General features: G+C 54.8%; 2 protein-coding genes across 6 annotated transcripts in view; one reads left to right on the top strand and one right to left on the bottom strand.

Annotated features, from left to right (window-relative positions):
* Window positions 1–5,707, bottom strand: part of DIDO1 (death inducer-obliterator 1) — a 51,471-nt gene extending 45,764 nt beyond the window's left edge. For all 4 annotated transcript variants that reach the window (XM_033410275.2, XM_012537655.3, XM_033410276.2 and 1 more), the window contains exon 1: window positions 5,555–5,707. The gene's annotated coding sequence lies outside the window, so the exon portion shown is untranslated. The remainder of the gene's footprint in view (window positions 1–5,554) is intronic.
* A 162-nt stretch (window positions 5,708–5,869) lies between these two features.
* On the top strand, window positions 5,870–11,955 carry GID8 (GID complex subunit 8 homolog). Of its 2 annotated transcripts, none has more exons than XM_004282342.3 (5): window positions 5,870–6,008; window positions 8,656–8,785; window positions 9,690–9,886; window positions 10,193–10,390; window positions 11,151–11,955. In XM_004282342.3, the coding sequence occupies exons 2-5, from the start codon at window positions 8,668–8,670 to the stop codon at window positions 11,322–11,324; spliced, it is 687 nt and encodes a 228-aa protein (XP_004282390.1). In that variant the 5' UTR covers window positions 5,870–6,008; window positions 8,656–8,667; the 3' UTR covers window positions 11,325–11,955. The 2 variants fall into 2 exon arrangements, with proteins under 2 accessions (XP_004282390.1, XP_033266171.1); XM_033410280.2 differs by lacking the exon at window positions 5,870–6,008 and adding an exon at window positions 6,408–6,647.
* The last annotated feature ends 5,210 nt before the right edge of the window (window positions 11,956–17,165 follow it).

The following is a 17,165-nucleotide window of genomic DNA, read 5'->3' as shown; positions in this document are numbered from 1 at the left end:
TGCAACCCTGAGAGACAAGGCAAGGTGCGTCTGGGCGAGGTGACAGCCAAGCAGCTTTATTGCTACTCTCATTTGGAATTCAAAGGCAAGCAAGCAAGCCAGCGCCCTCCCAGCAGGCAGGCAGAGAAGGGGCTGGGTAGTCAAGGTCTAGGGTGGGGCCACTGCCTGGCCCTGGGCAAGGTCCCCAGTGAACCTGGACCCAAACTCAGACCCAGGCCTGGGGCAGAGGAGAGATGCCAGGGAGGAGAGAAGCAGCCAGGGGGCAAAGTCAAGGTGGGACCCCGCTTAGCTCCTCCTCCCTAGCCTCGGCCAGCAGTTTGGAGGAAAACCCTCAGGGTTTCTTCAGAATAGCTACCGCAGGTGCCCTCTGACCCAGGGGTCATGGGCTGCAGGGCTCAGACGTCAGAACAACGCTTGTTACTCCTGCCTTTCAGGGTGGTTCCTGTAACTCTGAGACATCTACTTTTTCCCGTGAGTTTAGTGAAAAGTAAATAAAGTTGACTTCAGAAGAAATACTTTAAAAAGTATGAGGCATAAAAAGCGTATTTCCTTTCTGGTTGGCTTCATCTCTTAGCAGTCTCTAAAGGCGCACAGCAAATGAAAAAGCCAGAAGAGTCAACGCCTTTCACAGATGTTGACAGAAAAGCAGTTTAAGAGTAAAGCAGAAACACCATTCGGTGTACCGGATCCACCACCGCACTGTGCCCAGATACACCGTTTACCCTCATCACACCACAAAGTACGTAACAGGGAAAGGGAGAAACAAGCCCGCAGATCTGAGCCCAATTCCTAGGGCAGCTGGCGAGCAGGAACCTCCACAGGCTGGGAGAGAACAGGCAACTGAGACGGGAGGGCCCAGGGCAGGGCCGCTGACACCAGTCCTCGGCCCGCACCTGGCCTGTGGGGCCTCAGGGGCAGGCACACAGCGACAAATAGCTGTACCGCCTACAATTTAAGAGATTCGTTTTCTCTGAAAGAAAATACTTGAAAAGTGAAAGATAGTTGAAAGTCAGGTCTAACAGTGGCTTTCTGGATTTGTCCAAAAGAGAAAAAAAAGTATAAATTCCTGCTCTTGCCTGGGTCACAAAAACAAAATGGTGAAAGAGAGAAAAGAGTATTTGAAGAAAATACCAACAAGAGTAACACAGGTTGAGCTATTAGGAATTTCAAAAGGATACCCAAAAGGTTTTATTCTGGGGTATCCCTGATTTCAATGCAATCAATACCCATAAATTACCCTTTTCAATACCAAAATAGTTTTGAGTTCCAAATTGAACCAACTGCTTCTGAAATCTAGAAATCCAAGGAGAAACAGGATCTCCCAAATCTGTCTACAGAAGGTAGGAGGACAAGCTGCCTTTTACAGCTACACAGAAAAGTGACAAATCTTGGGAGTCTGTCAGACATACAAAATTCCTCTCGTTCAATGGAAAGTAAAAACATTTAGAAGAGTAAATCTAAGAGGACTTTAAAGTCAAAAAAGAAAATCAATTTGGCGAGTGTTTTTTAAAAGAACGCGTGGGCATCGATTGAAAAAATGCCTCATCTTCATTCAGTGCTTCCGTCTCCCAAGTCAGACATGTGATCAGAACTGGGCTCACGCAAAAACAAAACCACCAAAACCAACAGAAACCAGAAACCCCTCAAAGCATATACAGATATACAGCTACGCATGGGTACGCTATAGGCGTTTATATATACACGTGCATGTGTCTGTATGGATCTCCGATGTGTGCATCAAAGCCCTAACCAGCCAGGTGTGAAGGGAAGGGTCAAATTCAGCAGAGACAGTCTGCGAGCAGCGCACTGACTGGTAGCCTTGTGAGCACGCTGCCTGTGCCCCTCCGTCCGGCCCCCACCCCACCCCAAGCGGTTCAGGTGGCACCGTGCTGGACTCAATTTACGTTACAACCTCTGCAGGAGTTAAAAGGTCAAGAAAACTATTACTCTAAAATATTACTTTACCCATCCAAAGAAACTTTACCCATCCAAAGAAACTTATGACGAAACCAGTGCTTTCTGATTTAGTGATATAATCGAGAAAGGGAAATACAATCCCGCAAGGAGGGGGAAGGCGACCATCTCAGACCCCATTACACGTGCTTCACAGGGTCTTGAATACATGCAGCAGAACTAAACAGTAACAACAGTCTTCCTTACTCCTTCCAACAGCTTCACAGAAAAACTGAAGACGAGATACCGTGTGAAGCTAAGGCTATGGGAACTGACTTTTTGGAGTTTACTGCCCACTTGTGGTAACGATTCCCAGCAGCAACAATCAATCAGCTTACACCTTATCCTGAAGAATCAGGGTTGATTTGCCAAATCCCCTGGAAAGCAGAGCTCCAGCATGTAGGGGTTTGATTTTATGCTTTGAGGGTATGAGAATAAGACAGAAACGCCCTCCAAAATACTGCAATTCTGTAAAACATGGCTGATACCCAGGTTGTTGAACAGTCCAGGATTTTATTAAAGGAGCACTGTGTATTTTATTCTCAAAACGCATTTCCTTTTTTTTAATTTTTTTTTTTTTTGCAGTACGCAGGCCTCTCACTGTTGTGGCCTCTCCCGTTGCGGAGCACAGGCTCCGGACGCACAGGCTCAGTGGCCATGGCTCACAGGCCCAGCCGCTCCGCGGCATGTGGGATCTTCCCGGACCGGAGCACGAACCCGCGTCCCCTGCATCGGCAGGCGGACTCTCAACCACTGCGCCACCAGGGAAGCCCTGCACTTCCTTTTTTAAAAACTCTTGCCTGCTCTTTTAAAACTAATAAACCTTAACATCTCTCTTTAAAGAACTGCTGATCTGTGAATCACTACCTTGTACATCTGGAACATATAATATCGTACATCAACTATACCTCAATTAAAAAAAAAAGAAAAGAAAACCAATTACAAAGACAGAGAAAAAAGAACTGTTAATCTGTCAGAATGAAACTCTCCATCAGGGCTTGGAGAAGAGCAGAAGCTCTGGGCCCCTGCCTTCCTATCACGAAGTCAGTCAACCACCCCAAGGGGCTGAAATCTTGGTCAACCTGCTCACTGCCCCAGATGATGACCAACGTGGCCCTGCACCCCCAGCTGCTTCCTGCTCCCCGCTCCCCTGTTGCATGCGGGTGTCTTCAGGGCTCGGCCCAGGCCGTCTCTTTTCACTGCGTACTCTTCATCCGGGGCCTCACGCCCTCCTGGCCGTGCGGCTGTCCTTTACTATCCACTCGTCTGTTCCCCTAACCTCTCCACTAGATGCCTCAAACGCACCGCAAAGCCTAACGCATGCGAAACGAGCTCCTGACTTCTGAGCTCCCCGCTGATCCCGGCCCTCCTCTGGTGTCCCCATTCAGTGGCGGCCCGGCCCTGGGAACCCAAAGGCACAAGCCCGAAGCCCAGGGTTCTCTCCGACACACCGGCCTCCCCCTCAGCCATCAAACCCCATGGCTTTAGCATTTCCCGTGACCAAGTCCACCTGCGAGCTCCTCTGCACACATGCTGCAGGGCCCTAGGCGCCTCTCAGTGTTAGACACCCCACCCCATCTCAGCTCACCGCGATCTGACATCTTCCGCCTTCACCGGCTCACCGAACTTCTTGCCCTGTCACAAGGGCAGCTTTTGGTGAACGTCAAGTGGCCCGCCCCAGCCAGTGGCTCTGCTGGAAGCTGCGCCCCGAGGCTCCTGGAGAGCCCGGCAGCAGCGCTCCGGCCCTTCCTCCCCGCTCCTCCTCTCCACGGACTTCCTCCAAGTAATACGTTTACGGACTCTCACGAGGTGTCACCAAGAAACCTGCACTTCCAGCCTCATCGTTCCCTCCAGCGTTCCATGGTCCACCCTGGGCCCCTAACCACCCCTTCCCTCCTCCCATCTCACTCCTCACCCTGCCGGCTCTTCCTCAGTTGGCGCCACCATCGACCCCACCAACCAGGCTACACATCCGAGCGCCATTCTCGACTTCTTCCTCTGCTCTCACTCCACTGGGACTAACTTCCCGTCCTTTGTCCTTTTTTGCTGAGACTGCTTCTAGCGAAGGTCCTCACCCTCACTCATCTATTCCTCCACATTCTCAGCAAGTATCTACGGAACCCCTGCCACATACTAGCCGCTTCAGCTCTTATGAAGGTCATGTGTTGGTGGTGGTGAACTGTGACACACTAACAGGCATCAGTGACATAGAACGGTGTGCTGAAGGCAACGAAGGAATCGTTTAGGGACCACGTGAACACGAAGGGGTGGCACGACATCCTGCTTGTCGGGATGGTGTCCCCACTCCCAGGAGTTGGCCTCAGGAGCGCTGCACGCAGACCCAGCTCCTGAGAGCCCAGAGTCAGGGTAGGAGTGGTGAGTCTTTCAGCTGTGCTCACTCTACACAGGCAACTGGAGAGTTGCCGATGGGTGTGAAGAGGGAGCCAGGGACAAAGAGAGATGATCCTGCCTGAAGTGTGGGTTTCAAAAAGCAGCCGGTATCTAGACAGAATTCAGGCTGTGCAGGACCACTTCTGGGGGTGACGGGCCATTAACCTATGACCCGCACAGAAGGTGCAGATGGACCTTCTTTAGAACTCTCTAGCCTCTTAGGGCACCAGATTTTTGCTCCCTTGAAAAGAATTTTTAAAATCTGCACCCCCTCGCCCATTATAAAGTTGACATCTAAAGTTGTTCATAGGATTAAGTACTTGAAGAGGATGTAATTACAGACATATACTGCATTTGCGTCTGCGTTTTAAATAGATTTGGTCAAAGCTCTGGACCTGCAGATTTAGCTCATTTGACTAACCCTAATGGGAAATATCCACAATTAGTCGTCACTGTCAAACCTATTTGCCAAATTCCACTTACTTTCTGCAAGAAGTCCCATACCACTTCCACGTTATTTAGTTCACTCCCCAGCAATCACAGGAAACCAACTAACCCCCGAATTCTAACTCAGGAGGGCACCGGACTTCATCCGATGGAGTAAAGGGCTGCCCCTCAATTTCCTTCCTGAAGGGTTCCAAAATCTTTTAACTTTACTCTCCAGAAACGGGAAAACGAGACCCTGATCTGAAGGAATCTGCACTCTTCTCCAGCAGACGGACAGTAATAACCAAATAAACGCGCAAATGACTTTCTGCGTCTCCGCGACCACCAGGTCCCGGCCGCAGCATCTCGGGGCCCTTGTCGCACAGGCCTGCAGTCCCCGCCCAACCCGAGCGCGGCTTAGGGATCACGGGCTGTAAAGACCACCAGGCCTGGGACTGCAGGGATCACGGGCGGGAAAAACCACTAGGCCCCGCGCCGCAGGGACCACAGGCGGAAAAGGCCCCCGGGTCCCCGGAAGGTTCCCCGAAGGCAGGCCCGTCCGGGTTGACTCAGGCGGCAGCGAGCGGGTGCGCGCTCCCCGCCGCGGTCGCGTGCCCGGGAACCTGCCCCAACCGTCGGAACCGAGAGCTCCCGCCGGCCGAGTTCGGGAGGCTCCTCCCGGGCCTGCGCGAAGGCGAGCACCGGGTTGGCAAGGACCCCGCCTCTGGGCTGCGCGGAGCACCGACGCCTGTCCCCCCTTCCCGCCCCATGCCCTCGGGCTCACACAAACGACTGGAGGGACGCTGGGACCTTAGCCTCCGACTCAGTCCAGATGCCGCCGTCCCGGCTCGAAGTTCCCCCACAACGACGCCTCCACGGCCGCCATCTTATCCAGAAGCGGCCACCGCCTTTTGACTCTCGCGCCAATCCGTAGAGCCAGGGCGCCGTGAGAGGAGTTCTGCGCAAGGACGGAAGCTGGAGTCCCGCGCTTCCGGGCGGCCGCCGCGACCCGCACCCTCGCGAGAGCCCTTGATTGGCTGTCGGCTTGCAATCTCGCGATTTCGCGGGAAGTGGCTGAGGGGGCGGCCGCCGGTGCGTCTGCCCTCCCGTTCCCCGCCTCCGCCGCGGCCCCCGCCTCTGCCTCCCCCTCCCCGGCGCCGCCGCCGCCCCCTTCCCGCCCGGGCCGGCACCCCGAGCGGCCGCGGAGACCGCGCAGCGCGGCAGGCGGGATCCTCACGGTAAGATGGCCGCGGCGGGCCCAGGCGGTCGGGCGGAGCGTCCCCGCGAGAGCGCGGCGAAGCGGGGCGGGGAGGCGGAGGGCAGGCAGGGGCCGGGGCCAGGGAGGGGTCGAGGCGGCCCGGGAAGGGGACGGGCCAGGCCGCGGGGGTGCGCCGACTGGCCGACCGCGCCGGGGGGCCTTCTGGGGTTGGGGGTCCGAGCAGGTGTCATCGGGCCGCGTTGTCCGGGGAGGCGGCGCCCTCGGGGTTTGCAGGTCCAAATGTCCCCTTCTCCTAAGGCGACGGAGCCCGAGCGCCGAGACTCGGTGTTTGTTGTTGACGAAGCGCGTTTCGAGGGAGGTCTGCACATTCCGAGGCGGCGCCTACTAGGAGGTGATAGTTCTCGACACGTCGCACAGGTGTCTCTGCGACGGGAACCGTTTCCACCCGGAACCGCGTCCGAGCAGAGGCTGAGCTGCAGAGGCCGGACGTTGCTCTTGCGAGCAAGTGTTTCTCGCCGTCCGCAATGGGATGTTAAATTATGTCTGTGGGATTTTTAACTGCTGAGTTCTTCCTGCACAAAACAGAATGGGACAGTTCTCCAAAGTTGTTACTTTTTCAAACGTCGCTCTGTCGTCCAGGACTGAGAATTTGATCTGAGTGAGTTACACCACTGGCCCGTAGCTTGGAGAGATGGGTCCTTGGGTGAGGAACAGCACATCTTGATTGTCTTAGGACAAGTGTTCTTCTGCGGATCAGAGTTGGGCATGGCATCCCCCCACGGACCGAGAACTTTGTCTTGTACCCCTTTGCTTCCCCACCTACACTCTCTCCCTGGGCGATCTTTGGCGAACTCTTGGCTTTCAGTCATTTTGTGGCGGATGTTTCCCTAATTGTTTCCAGCGCTGAGCTCAGGACCTGTAATCCAGGTGCCTGCTTGACTTCTCCAGCTGTGGGTCTGATAGCCCAAACTTGCCCGGCTCCTCAGACCTGTTCCCCTCCGCATTTGTGGCTCCATCCTGCAAGGTCTCAAGCTTGAAACCCCACCATGGTCCCTGAGTCTTCCGTTCTTTTATCCTTCCACGCTGGGTCCAGCAGCAAGGCCCCCTGGCTCCGTGCACAGCGTCTTGATGGGCTGTGCTCTGTGGCTCTTCTGCTGCCGTCCTCTCTTGTTTGGGTGGCTCCTCACTGGTATTCCTGCTCAGCTCTCACCACCCCACGGTCATCCCATGTCCACTGGGCACCAGAGCTGTCTTTTAATTTTTTTTAGTTGGTTTGGCACGTGCTTTGCTATGTATAAAGTAATATCCACAACGTCTATGTCAGTTACAAAGGATAAAACTGACGTGGACGGTGGTGGGCTCACCACCCATCGCGAGAGCCCAGCTGGTGCTCCCAGGGCCCCCTTTCCTTGGTAACCATCTCTTGAGTTTCATGTCTCGTGCCCTTACTTAAAACAGTGGCAAAACGGTTTTGCTACGAACGTATGAGTGTATTTACTGCTAAGCAAGCATTGTACAGCTTGTCTTGCTTTTGTTCTTTACAAACCGCCGCACTGGGGTCTCCGCTGTGACTTGCTCTCTTCGTCCAGCTGGTTTCTAAGTCCCCCATATGGTCACATTCATTTATTTTACTTGCTTTAGTAAATCCTGTTTCGTGGATACAGTCACAGTCCCTTCTCAGTAGTTCTAAAATCCACATAACTCTGAAAACGAAAAGTTTTTGGTTTTCTTTTTAATGTATTAGATGGCAAAACCTCACCTGCCAAAGGCTGTTTAGTAGCTTCTGTTCCACTTGGTATGAGGCCTCATACGTTTCACTGAAGAAATCATATCTGCTTGTGGGGTGCTGCCCCACACCACAGAGGGGATGGCGTACGATACGTGGTCAAATGTGCAGAGAGTGTTTGTGCAGCCTGGACAGTTCTGAAGTCCGAAACCCACCTGCCCCAAGGTTTTGGTCCTATGGGACTGTGGTCCTGTGAACCACAGTCCATTTGTCTGTGCTGCTGTTGGCTGAACATCCGGGTGATGGCTTCCATGTTGTCGCCATCCCGAGCAGTGTCTCTGTGGACAGGCTCGTCTGTGTCTGGGTCTCAGTCTCCAGGAGTAGAAGAGCCGGCTGTGAGGGGCACATGTGCGTAGCCTTGCAAAGCAATGTTTTTGCTGTGCGGTCCGTTCTGACCGCAGGGTAAAGGGGTTCAGGAGAACTCCACGTCTTTGTGAACACTTGGTGTTGTCAGACCGCTTCATTTTTCTCAGTCTGAAGGGTGTGTGATGTGGGCTTCTCTGGAGAACACACATCGCAGCACGTGATTCTGCAGCCTGTACCTCTCGTGGCTGCCCTTCGTGCTTAGAGGGGAGTCCATCTAGATCCCCCTTGTCCTGTAGGGCCTTAATCGGACCCCAGCCGACCCTTGACCTCCTGGTCCTAAGACCCTTGGCTCTTCCTCTCGTTCATCCTACCTTCCAAACACCCCAACCTTCTCTTTGGTCCCTGAATCTGTGTTTGAGTCTCAGGCCCTTTGCATGTGCTGTTTTCCACATTTTAAGTATCTTCCCACTCCCTCTTTTACTTCCTGCTCTGTCGCCGTGTTTATGTCTGAAGTGATCGCAATTGTCATAGAATTCTTCACCGATTCTTAAAGTATTACCTTTTTTCCCTGTAGAAATAAATCAGAATGAGTTATACAGAAAAACCCGATGAAATCACAAAGGATGAGTGGATGGAAAAGCTCAATAACTTACACGTCCAGCGAGCAGACATGAACCGTCTCATCATGAACTACTTGGTCACAGGTAAGGGGTGTGACGAGGGTGCTGCCCCTTGGACATCCTTATCCCTTTCTGTGCACACAGTCAGGACTTACTGGAGTTTTGTGGTGCACTTGTGTTCAGGCGTCAGGAAAATGCAGTGTTCTTTTGATAAACTTGTAGTTACGGATTTAAAGAGAGATCCTCTTCCGGAGATGAGATCATGATTCCGGGTCTCTGAGACCTAAGGAAAAAACCTGTTTCTTGGCCTTTGACGTTTTTGCAATTGATCAGCATAATTAAGAAAGTGCTGAAATACGTTTAAAACCCAAGTAATTAATCTTTTCTGGCCAGTCTGGTAAATGATACTGGACTGTTTCTAGATGTGTCCAACTCAAGAAGGGGGAAGGGCATATGGAAGGAAACGCACATGCTCTGCGGCTAACACTCAGTCCTCCTTGACACTGGGAAGCAAAAGGGTAACTCTGTACGTGGTGAGAAAACCCACATGTTTCCAGAAAGTCAGTCTCCTTCCTGTGAGTTCCCAGTGGCCACCACCCCTCCCATCAGTCTCTGATGTTGAAGAGAATTGTAAACTCACTAAGAGTGGGAGTAGCCAGGGCCTTGCAGGCTGAGAGGGCCTTGCTCCCCCTGGAGCAGGTTGGCAGCTTCTCTGCACTGGGCCTGGACCGCAGCCCTCCACCAGCACCCGTCCTCACCTGGCTGGGAGGTTAGAGCGTTTGGGGTGTGGGGGGAAGGAAATGAAGTCCTACGCCTGCATTTCTGGGACATAACTGATAAGTCACAAAGGTATTAAACCCAGATCCCCAAGAAAGTGCGGTTATAGCAGAGGCTTTTTATTCAAGGCGGTGGGCTTTCTGGAGACAAAAGGGCTTTGCGTTGATGTCTTGCTGACCTTCCGAGCAGTGAGGATGGTTTTCATTTCCAGAGGGCTTTAAGGAAGCAGCAGAGAAGTTTCGGATGGAATCTGGGATCGAACCTAGTGTTGATCTAGAAACGCTCGACGAGCGAATCAAAATCCGGGAGATGATACTGGAAGGCCAGATTCCCGAGGCCATCGCACTGGTCAACAGCCTCCACCCGGAGCTTCTGGACACAAACCGCTATCTTTACTTCCACCTACAAGTGAGTCTGGTTTACGGATGCTTGACAAATTAAGGTTCTTTATGGGATTCAGAAGTAACGAGGCTAATTCGCCTTAATAGAACGTTGCTTTAATTGACGTGGGGAAGGGGTTAGAGTTAGCTGCTCTTCTGTGTATCTCAGAAGCTGTTTCTTGCTTTAAAAATGCAAATGTCATAACTCGGAGTTGCTAGACAACTCTGTCCTTTGAGAGGCCCTTTCCATGAGAAGCAGGCGCGGCCGCGGGGGTGTCACTGGCCGAGTGGCCAGGTGCCTGGCGCTCACCCCGTCTGCCTGGGCCCCGACCAGCAACAGCACCTGATCGAGCTGATCCGCCAGCGGGAGACGGAGGCGGCGCTGGAGTTCGCACAGACCCAGCTGGCCGAGCAGGGCGAGGAGAGCCGGGAGTGCCTGACCGAGATGGAACGCACGCTGGCCCTGTTGGCCTTCGACAACCCCGAGGACTCGCCCTTTGGAGACCTGCTCAACATGATGCAGAGGCAGAAGGTGGGCGCCAGGCGGGTAGGGGGCTTCCGTCTGCATCCTCCACAGATGTTCACAGGATTTCCAAAGAAACGGGGCGGTGGGTGGGCGGTGTCGAACGGGACGGCGTTTCTGGCCGGGACGCTGCTGGGAGGGCCTCGGCTGTTCCCTAGCTGACACTTCCACTGTGTCACACCGGGAGCCCAGGGCGTCGCAGCTGTTACAAAGCAGGCAAGCCTCTTCGCCCACTTGTCTTGTTTGTCTGGGCCTTCTTCCTGTATAGCTGGAGACTCGAAGGAGAGGGGTTTCAAGTACCTTTCGATTAAAAGCCCACACTTGCTTTGGACACTTTTGCGCGCCCTGTCGCAGCCTCTGTGTCCCCGACGGCATGGTGGCTTCCCCGCCACCCTCCGCTCCCCTGGAACGAGGGTGTCCTTGGGGTCCACCTCAGGTGTCGTCCTGGGGCTCGTTAGGCTGGAACCGGTCCCACCCCCACCCTGGTCCGCCCTCTCTGCCAGGCCCCTCGTGCCCAGCTTCTGGCATGTCACTGCCGTCCAGGCCGGATGTGATATCTGCTGACCACACCGCGAGCTCCTCTGGACAAGTAGTGTGCTTTACATCCTCTGGAGTGCCTGACTGTCACAGGCTTTGTGTTTGTTAAATAAGTAACCAGCTTCTCACATAAAATTGGTTTCCAAGACGCACGAAATGCATCTTACGATGGACCCTTTTTGCGGGCGCTCTGCATGTGTGGTGGTGTTTATTGGCTGCCTTTATTTTCTAGGTGTGGAGTGAAGTGAACCAAGCTGTCCTGGATTATGAAAATCGTGAGTCAACACCCAAGCTGGCAAAGTTACTGAAACTACTCCTTTGGGCTCAGAATGAGCTGGACCAGAAGAAAGTCAAATATCCCAAAATGACAGACCTCAGCAAAGGCGTGATCGAGGAGCCCAAGTAGAGTCTGGGCAGGGGCCCCATTTCACCGCCGGGCTGGCAGAGCACCGTCTGGGACTGAAGATTTTTACGGCAGCAGAGAACTCTTTCCTCCCCCCTTTTACTTTTTTTTTTTGACCCAGAATCTTTTCAGAAGGGAAAAGTAGCCCTTTTAAGTGCTGGAGAACGCGCGGTGAAAGACACCGTCTCCTCCGGAAGGCTGGTGAGAACCACAGCATGGCCTGACCTCCGTGCTCTGGGCGTCTCGGCTCCCAAGGCGCCGCATCTTAGGGACACTGGTCCACCCCGCGGCCGCCGCCCGGAGCACCGGGGCAGCACTGATGGCCGTCTTGCTCTCTGTTTGTGTCTGGACAGACAGCGCATCCTCATCTTCCCACATCTCGGCTGGCCTTCGTGTAGAAGTATTTCCTTCCCCCCTTGGTTTTTGGTTTGTTTTTGTTTTTTCATAGGAAAGACTATATAAATTTGTAAATCCCAATTCAAAGACTTCTTTCGTGTGCGGGTCCTGAGTTTGATTTTTTTCCCTTTTGGTCTGGGTTGTGTGGCTTTGGGGGAGATAAGTGCGTGCGTGCGTGTGTATATGAGGGGCGGGCTGTGTGTTTTTTAAATTTTTAAATATATATTTTGGTGCTGTACGTGGTGAGAGACTCTTTCCTAGTGGATCAATGAACCATCTCTCCTGGGCAGTTATGTTAAAAATAAAGGTTTCTCTTTAATTTCAAGAATGACCAAAATGGTCTCTCAAAAGTTTTCATCATCTCCAGCACACCTTTTGCTTCTGGGGCTGGCTTCCCCACGTGACGGCAGTGACACCGTCTAGTATCTGCGGCTGGAGAGACGGGTGACTGCGCCGCGGCGTGTGCCGTACTTCAGCATCTCTCACGCTGTCAGCCAGTGCTGTGCCTGTCCTGCTTCTGTGCCCGGCACCCAGTGCGGTCGGTGATACCCAAATGCAGGCTCGGGTGTTGGGCTTTGTGGCAGGTGGCCTGGGGCGCCGGTGCTGGAAGGGGTTCTGTGGATGGTTGCAGAGCTGCCGGCCCCTGGGTGAGGTGGTGGAGGTGCAGGTGGACGGGGCCCAGCACGCGGAGCTCTTGGGGCTGGTGGCTCCTGTGCACCCTCTGGTGGGAGCGCCCACGTGGCTGAGACTCAGTTCTCCCTCGTCTGAGCCCTTGTGCAGGGTGGGCTGTGCTGGCATCCGGGCTCGATGGAGAGACATGGCATCAGCAGCCGAATCCGGGGAGCCCGTGGGCCTGGATGCATAGTGAAGCAGGTCCTCGGGGAGGTCGGGGCTCTGCCTCCGACCCCCCGAGTGTTTGTCCTGAAGCATCTGTGGCACCAGCTCTTCCCTCCACTTACCACTCGCTTTCGACCTGCACTTGAGTCTGCGGGGTCACCGGTCTTCAGTGGGTACAGCTTCAGGCAGGATTTTCCTTTCCCAGGTGGTTGTGTAATTCAGTCACGGGTGCAAAGGCAAATAGACCACTCAGGCCCTAGACTGGCCCTTCATGCTGCCCTTTGGACCTTGTGAGGGTTGGGGGGGTGGGGTGTCCTTTCCTTACCCCCAGAAGTGATGAGTTTCACCTCTCTCGGTCATCAGCCTCAGGTGTGACCTTTCCGTAGGATCATCTCCTCTGAGGTTTGAGGATAAAAATAAGTTAGGGAGAAAGGGGGTTTTAATCTTCAGGTAATTAAGACTTATACAGCAGAAGCTGGAAGAAAAATATTAGGGCAGTAGACATAAAACTACATTTTTTCAAAAGCATCCTTTATTATTAGTGTATATAAGATTGTTTATGTGCATAATTAATATATAATCGATTTGAAATATTTTTCAAAGGAGAGGGTTTGAGATGTACAGTAATGGGCAAGAATCATCCATAAACTGTCAGAACTTGAATGGGGTTTGTCACGTGCATGAATGTTAAATGCTTAAGAGAAGTGTTGCTATTTTATTCCGCAGTTCAGCCAGTGAGTGACTTGATCGGCCAGTGCTAAAACCCGTGTGAGCTGGGTGCTGGCCAGACTCGCAGAATTCACATGTTACTCTTCAGCTCTTCACCTTTGTTAAGGGCTTAGTTCCTTCCCCACGGGCTGGAAATCTTCAAGGGGGTGGCTTTGCAGACGCCTCTGTCTCCTCTTTTTTGCAGCCTCTCTGTTTCAGCAGGCAGGCTGCCTTCAGCCGTTTCAAGGTGGCGAGCGTCAAGCGTGCTGGCTCTGCCCCGTCTCACTCGGCCTCGCTGTTGCGTCTGCCGCAGTGTAACGCTCTACAGGGCGGCTTCTTCTTTCACACTTCCCGGTGGAAAGTGCCTTGAAATGAACGAAACGTGCGGATATTCTGCTGCTCTGTGTTCCTGGTGGTGTGAAGTCACGTGAGCAATGACCCCTAGTCGGGATTCTTCCGAAGCACAGGGATTATCGCAAAGCACATGAGAGCTAACGTATTTGGCCATCTGAATTAAGTTTCCCAGTTTCTAGAAAACGCAGCTGTTGGTTGGGACTGGTCCTGGCGTGGACTGAGATGCCAGGAGCAAGCCTGGGGGTCGCAGGGCTGGCTCTGCCGTCCAGCCAGGGCGCCCTCTGAAGACAGACATGCAGAGAAAATGTGTGGAGGGGCAGCTTTTCTAACGCAGTGTGATGTCTGTACTTTCCCACTTCTCTCTGCTGTTAGTTTAGGGGACCGTGGCAGAACCAGGAGTTTCGGAGAGAATCGTACACATTCTGTGTTAAAAGACACTGCCGGGGCTTCCCTGGTGGCGCAGTGGTTGAGAGTCCGCCTGCCGATGCAGGGGACGCGGGTTCGTGCCCCGGTCTGGGGTCCGGGAGGATCCCACATGCCACGGAGCGGCTGGGCCCGTGGGCCATGGCCGCTGGGCCTGCGCGTCCGGAGCCTGTGCCCCGCAACGGGAGAGGCCACGGCAGTGGGAGGCCCGCGTACCGCAAAAAAAAAAAAAAAAAAAGACACTGCCGTCCTCCGGATAACGGGGCAGGACTCCTCTCTGGGTGACTATTGCCAAGTCTCGGTCTGAACAGAAGACCAGATTAAAGGCATCAGGTGCGGTGACTGCAGGCTGGGCTGCCCGTCCCCAGCCCCTGGACACCAAGCGTGTTGTTCTGACGATGGGTGTGTTTCCATTTCAGAAATAGTACCTGCTCTTTCGGGTTTACAGTCAGTTGTACTGTTGGCAGCAGTCGTGTGAGAGCCTGTGTAAAACAGTCACCCGCTAGCACTTGGTGCCCCTCTGATTCTGTCGTTCCAGGCGATTCCTGGGGCGCATGCGTGCAGCACTCACAACATCTTCTGAAAAACGCAGAATAGGTTGCCTTTGCTGCCTGTTCTTAATTTCATAGTAAAAGTTTGCACATTTTTCTCAGAGTGTTCGTCTGAAAGCTCTTCCCCACCGCACCCCCCACCGACAACATTCTAATAAGAACAGAGTTCCGTGCCACACTAACACGTTTGTACGTAGACCTGGAAGCGTGGCGGAACGTTGGTTGCCGTGCGTCCGTGCTTTGCTGTGGCTGCATCCCCACCCTGAAGCCTGCCGTCTGCGCTTCTGCACCGGCACCTCGTTTCAGTTTTGTGAAGGAGATGGAGCTAGTCGGGCTCCATGCCCACCGTATGACTTTCAGCTGAATTGGAACATTCTAAGTAATTTTTTTGTGACATATGAAATTTCCAAACCTTCAAAGAAGAAGGGCTGCTCCAACAAGCCCGGGGCCGCCGCCATGGTGCCCGTGCTGGCGTCCAGTGGGGCGGGTTCCCGAGCACCCTCTGTGGAAGGCCAGTGCGGGACCCTGGACGCAGCTGGAGGGCGATGGGCGGGGTGCAGAGTGCAGCCCGGGCCGGGCAATGCGCAGCGGTGCCGGCGCTGGTGGTGATGGGGACAGGAAAGGCGGGCCTCCCCCGTCGCTGGCCCACGGCAGGGGCCTCTCCCACCTCGCAGGCGCGGCCAGGTGGCCCTTGCCGTGCCCCCAAGCCCTTGTTTTGTGCTCACCTCCCGCAGGGTGCTCGGTAGGGGCTGGTCCTGGCACGGGGCCTGCCCCCCCTGGAGGCCGTGCCTCAACGCTGAGATGCCGTCAAGGCTCTCCCTTCCTTGTGGTGGTTTACTTACGTAGATGTCGGGCACGGGGTTCGAGTGGGCTTTGGCACGAGTCGCTGGGGCGGGTGGAGCGTGCTGAGTGGCTTCGTCTTTGCGGGATGCCGGCCACGGCTCCGTGGTGAGCAGACTGGCCCAGCCCCAGCGGTGGGAGGGGGGAGGCGGGGAGGGGTGGTCTGGGGCCACTGATCGCGATAACCCTGCGCTGACAGCATGGAGGTGTTTCCCGTTGTGGGGATTGGGGGGTGGAGTTAGATAGGAACACGGGGCCCGGGTTGTCTGCGGTTTGGAAGCCTCCCAGCTGGAAGGCCAGGTTCACGGTCACATCCGACCGTGGCACAGAAGGAAGTCTCCCGGGCTCGTTTACCCCCAGCTCTGACCAGTGGAGCAGCGACTGGAGGTGAGCAGATTTTGCCCACGTGAAGCTTCTGAGCGGCTGCGTTCTCTCCATGTCAGATGCCCGTGGAGCAGCGGGCTCACTGCGGCACGAGGCTGAGACCCCGACGCGCCTCTGGAGCTGGGGGTGGGATGCGCCTGGCCGCTGGGACCCCAAGGCACTCTGCGTGTTTGGGCTGCACGTAAGCTTAGTCACCGGAGAGGACGGAGGGACGTCTCCTCCTCCGGTCGTGGCTCCCGCTCTCCGCAGACTCAGCCGCGGGCCCTGTCACATGAGGTTTTCTCTCCCACGGGTCGTGGTGTCTTACAGTCACACTAATTTTACCATCTGGCTTCTGCAAGTGAAGCCAGCCCAGCCGTCACGGAGGATGCCACGCCGGGGCTGGAGGGGCGGGAAGGGAGGTGGTGGGCGGTCAGCCGGAAGCCTGGAAGGCCGTCGACCACCCTGGCCAGGGTGAGGGGACGGGGCACTGGCCCCTGCTTGGCCACAGACTCGTGGGACTGATGAGTCCTTAATCTCCGGGTGTTCTGTTGTATCCTGAGCGTAAAACAGAAGTGTTGAACAGCAGTGTTTGTGAGGTTCAAGTAATGACCTCACCAGCACTTTGTCCCCACCTCCTGTCTCCCCCTCCTCAGCCCGGCTGGGCTCCCTGCGGTCCTGGAGCTGGCCCTGGGCCTCCGCCCGCCTCGCCCGCACGGCCTCCTCCTTCCCTGCTCTCAGACTTGACGCGTATGTCTTTCTGGGAGCACCTCTCAGCCCGTCCCACGGCAGAAGCCACCCTTCCCTGCCCCACTTGGTCTCCTTTTTGTGTTTCGTCTACACGCCCTGGAACATCAGCTCCAGAAGGAGAGGGACTTTGGGCAAATGACAAATGCCCCCCACAGTGTGGCTCTAGGTCTGTACGTAAAATCATCATCAAAGAGCCCCAGGCAGTGGGTGAGGGTGAGCTGCCAGGAGCAGGGTGGGGTACTGTCGTAGCTGAGCTGAACACTTTTCCGAGTCACAGGCTCTCTGGGGGCACACACCTCTCTCCAGCCCCATCCTTCTGCCCCGTTGAGCGTCGCGTGGATGGAAGAACAGCAGTTTGTTCGGCAAGCACACATGGAGCAGGGTGGGATGTGGCCACGTTCGCCAGGCTGCCGTGTGGAGGATGGATTGAGGGGGTAGCAGGTGGAGGGGGCATTGCAGGGTGAAGAGGGGGCAGCTGGCGGAAGCAGAATCGCCCAGAAATCCACCTGCTTCCAATGTGTCCCCACCGTCACAGCGCTGGCTGTGCGCAGCACGTGGGTGTGAAGCCTTCTGAGGTCAGGTGGAGCCCTGAGACTGAGGATACACAGGGCTCAGCGTGGGG

This window comes from Orcinus orca, chromosome 16 (genome assembly GCF_937001465.1).
Source record: "Orcinus orca chromosome 16, mOrcOrc1.1, whole genome shotgun sequence".
NCBI classification, from domain to species: Eukaryota; Metazoa; Chordata; class Mammalia; order Artiodactyla; family Delphinidae; genus Orcinus; species Orcinus orca.
The sequence above is the reverse complement of the archived record's forward strand: the minus strand, read 5'-3'. Positions and strand labels throughout refer to the sequence as shown.